The sequence below is a fragment of the Sinocyclocheilus rhinocerous genome, unplaced genomic scaffold (assembly GCF_001515625.1).
Source record: "Sinocyclocheilus rhinocerous isolate Xijiao unplaced genomic scaffold, SAMN03320098_v1.1 scaffold42, whole genome shotgun sequence".
NCBI classification, from domain to species: Eukaryota; Metazoa; Chordata; class Actinopteri; order Cypriniformes; family Cyprinidae; genus Sinocyclocheilus; species Sinocyclocheilus rhinocerous.
Window position 1 is genome coordinate 448,344 of NW_015627390.1, and position 4,292 is coordinate 452,635.

General features: G+C 36.0%; 1 protein-coding gene across 1 annotated transcript in view; it reads left to right on the forward strand.

Moving 5' to 3' along the window:
* The window catches only part of LOC107727877 (uncharacterized protein C5orf42-like), a 37,247-nt gene that overhangs the window by 3,819 nt on the left and 29,136 nt on the right, over positions 1–4,292 (forward strand). The window contains 4 exon segments of the mRNA XM_016537917.1: positions 1,819–2,057; positions 2,145–2,251; positions 3,531–3,687; positions 3,770–3,873. Of these exon segments, the coding sequence (XP_016393403.1) occupies positions 1,819–2,057; positions 2,145–2,251; positions 3,531–3,687; positions 3,770–3,873 (607 nt within the window).

A 4,292-nucleotide genomic window follows, 5' to 3' on the forward strand; every position in this document is an offset into this window, starting at 1 on the left:
GAAATCTGATCTGTGATGCGACTGTCGTTTGGCACGCTGCATTGAGCAGCCGCGTTCAGTTTTTAATTGTAGTGTCTGTACTTTTACTGGACTAAATTATTTTTATTACTATAAAAAAATCAAAACGACGGTGGGGGTCGGTGACGCGGTGGGCAAGTGACGTAACCAATGTTGCGGCTTAATACCGGTATCACCGTCAGCACCGTCTATCACGGCAAGCCTACTCCAGATGTTAACTGATGGACTGGAGTGCTGTGGATTACTTGTGGATTATTGTGATGTTTTTATCAGCTGTTTGGTCTCTCATTCTGACGGCACCCATTCACTGCAGAGCATCCATTGCTGAGACACTGATGCAATGCTACATTTCTACAAATCTGATGAAGAAACAAGCTCACCTACATTTGGGATAGTTTGCGGAAGAGTACATTTTCAGCCAAATTTAATTTTTGGTTGAACTATTCTTTTAATGTCGCAAAGTTCATTCGTTAGGGGTTGAACTCAGTTCAACTATAAAGCAGCACTACAGAGGAAAATACGTCAGTTCAGTGTTGATTCAGTGCAATAATAGTGCAGAGTTCATCAAATTATGAAGCAAGCTTATTAGGCTCAATTTATGTCCAGTTTTAACATCTAGGACATCTAACATCAACATTATCAGGGCAGCCGATGGGCGATATATGATGCCGGTATGTTTGGCCGATTTTCTTTCTTTTTTTTTTTTTTCCTTCATCTCATAAAAGTGAGTTTGAGTAAATGATTATTGCAGGGTACAAGATAGTAATAGTAGTAGTCTAATTCAGAGTACTAATACATAGCTCAAAACTTAAGCACCTTCTCAAAACAGTTCTGAAGCATGCTTTTTGTTTATGTTTGCTGACAGACACCAGTGTTTCCCACAGACTTGCAAATGCAAATTAATTCTCTGCCAGCAGGAGGCGCTGTTGGAGCGGGAGCTATAGCGGTTTCCCCGGCTGTAATCAAATAAGCACTGCACTCACAAACGCTACTTTATCGGGCATTACAGGAAAGACGAAATGAAAATGACACCGAAGCTTTTCTGAAGACGGTCGGTTCTTTTCAAAGATACATTCATTCATATAAAAACACCAGCGATGCATTTTAATTTTGAAACGTGCAGTGCTCCGTTTATTCAACGAAGTAATAACTCAATGTATGGGAAACACTGGACACTGCTATAAGTCAAATGGCCAAGTGATAACATAAATAAAAGAGTTCACACATATTACACAGCCTGCTGCTCATAACTGCTTAAGAGTGCACTGGCCACGAGCGATGAGATCGTGGATGCTATTGTCGGACCCACACACACATTTCACGAGGAAAGTTATCGTGCACGTTATAATCAGCCCAGAAGTTTCGTCTGAATTGCATATGTTTCTACTTTCACATGCAAATGACTTGTTGCACTTATGAATATGATAACTTTCCGGCATCTATTCTAGTAGGGTAAAACGTAATTACGCTTTCGTAACGGTCTGTTTTGCCCTGCCACCATTAGCTGAAGCTGTGTGTGAACAAGCCGCGGCTGCAGAGTGTGAGTTGCTCCGTCTCTCACGCATCCAGAGAGAGAATCTCCGGCGTTCCGCAACAACGCTTAGCTGCCCGCAGATACGCCTGCCTATAAATCGGCCTAATTTGCAGCACAATCGGCTGATGCCGATTAATTTAAAAATGCCAAAAATCGGCCCGATTAATCGGCCGGCCGATCAATCAGTCGACCTCTAGTTTTAACAGACTTTTCTTGATGCACATCTGGAAATGATCCTCAAACGAACACATTCTTGTCTCACGAAGGTTCAGCGACTGCAATGCGGCTCTCTCTGCTGGTTTCGGAGAACGCACAGAGAGTTTTCCTGGCCGCTCTCACAGGACAGGTGTTCCTCTGGGAATGTTCTTCTCGTCAGGATCTGAGCGGCCCGCGGGACACCACAGTCCCCGGACGCTGGAGTCAGATATCAGACCACGAAAACATTCAGCTGCCCTCCACAACAGACAAAGAGGCTTCCGTTCATAGTGTGTTTGTGAAGAACCAGGTAAAAACAACAGAAACACTGATCTGATGCAGATGTCGTTGTTTAGGTTTCTTGTGCGTGTGTTTTGTTTGACTGTGGTGTTTTTAGGCAGTTGGTGACGCGTGTCTGAGCGCATTTGTCTTCATTGCTGAAGCGCAGCTCATCGTCACCTTTCTGAAGATCCAGTGGGACTCGACGTGGGACAACAAACTCAGGTCAGATGATGCTAAATGTGCTTTTATTTATTATAATATACAGCTCTTTTGAACCTATGTTCATTTAAAAGCATTGTTTTGGTAATTGTGCTTATGGCGACTGACTGTTATTATTAATGATAAATGTAATTATTTATTGAACATTGGTCTCTTATTATATTGCTTTTGGCACAATTTTGTAAAAATAAAAAGCCACTTTGTTTAAATTAAATTAAATTAAATTAAATTAAATTAAATTAAATTAAATTAAATTAAATTAAATTAAATTAAATTAAATTAAATTAAATTAAATTAAATTAAATTAAATTAAATTAAATTAAATTAAATTAAATTAAATTAAATTAAATTAAATTAAATTAAATATTAATTAAATTAAAAATTAATTAAAATTAATTAAATTAAATTAAAAATTAATAAATAAATAAAATGTCTGCCTTTATGTTAAAGTGTTATGTTTGCACAATATACAATTATAAAATATGTAAATAAAATAAAAATAAAAAATAACATAAAAATACAGTGCATATATGTTTAAGTTTTATGTTTGCACAATATACAATTATAAAATATGTAAATAAAATAAAATAAAATAAAAAATAACATAAAAATACAGTGCATATATGTTTAAGTTTTATGTTTGCACAATATAAAAGTATAAAATATGTAAATAAAATCAAATAAAAAAGAACATAAATATAGAGTGCAGGAAGATGCGGAAATACGGTAAGGCTCGATCTAAACAACAATTTATTTTTATCAAGTTAAGAATAAAAAATAAATTAACATACAGAAATGTATACATCAAACTTATGAAAATAGTATTATCATAAAAACAACCAATATAAAAAAAAATGCATATATACCGGAAATAATCACAATGTTGTACATGAATAAATGAACAAATAATAAATGAGCAACAGTTACGAAGCAACAATGAAATGATCTTTTACAATATATTAAAGAAGAAAATCTTTTTGCTACAAGGGATACGCCATTCCATTTAAATATTACATTTATGCATTTTAAGTTTCGCACAATATCATATACAAAAATATTAAATTAAAGTAAATTATAAAATAAAATATAAATATAAAGTTAAAGGTGATATACAGTGCAGGAAGAGGCGGTAAACCTGTAAGGGCCTATTTCTTACATTTTATAATTGTTCATTTAATTAGAATAATCAGACACTTTTAACCAAATCAACTTGCGTTGCATTCAAGCTATACTTGTATGTTCCTACATTTCCTGGCATCGTTCTCTGTGTTTTGTTTCACAGCTCAGCAGGTTTCAGTGTTGGCTGGGTCTCTCAGTCGTACCCGCTCAACCAGCTCCTGCCTCCGTGTAAACCGCTGAAGTCCAGAGGCGCTCTGATCCCAGCATTCTCTCCAGACGGTCGACTACTCGCCGTCGTCCTCAACCAGAAAGACCCGCAGGTGAACTCAGCACCGCATTCAGCAGCAGTGAAGCAGAAAACCATCTGTGCAGTGATTAAAAGCTTGTGTGTGTTTGTGTCAGGCGACGCAGGTGTTGTTCATCAGCACTCAGAACTTTGTGACCGTGTCCAGTCTGTTAGGAGGGTGTGGCGTTAAGACGCTCAGTATACCAGCTAAATATGTGAGGTGGGTGATTACAAAGTCTCAGATAGAGGCCATCGGATTGGCTGGCTGTATGCACTTACTAGAGAACCGGTTTAATTTAGTATCATCAATAGTTTTTATTTATAGTTTTAATTTTTATATTTTCCTTTTTTAAAAATTGATTAAAGTTTTAGTAATTTTGTTTGTCATATTATATATATATATATATACGCACATGTATATACACTACCGGTCAAAAGTTTGGGATCAGAACCAGTTTTAATGTTTTTTACAGGAGTCTCTTCTGCTCATCAAGGCTGCATTTATTTGATCAAAAATACAGGAAAGAATGGAATATTGTGAAATATTATTATGATGTAAAATAACGTTTTTCTATTTTAATATACATTCAAATGTAATTGATTTCTGTGATGCGCAGCTGTATTTTCAGCATCATTACT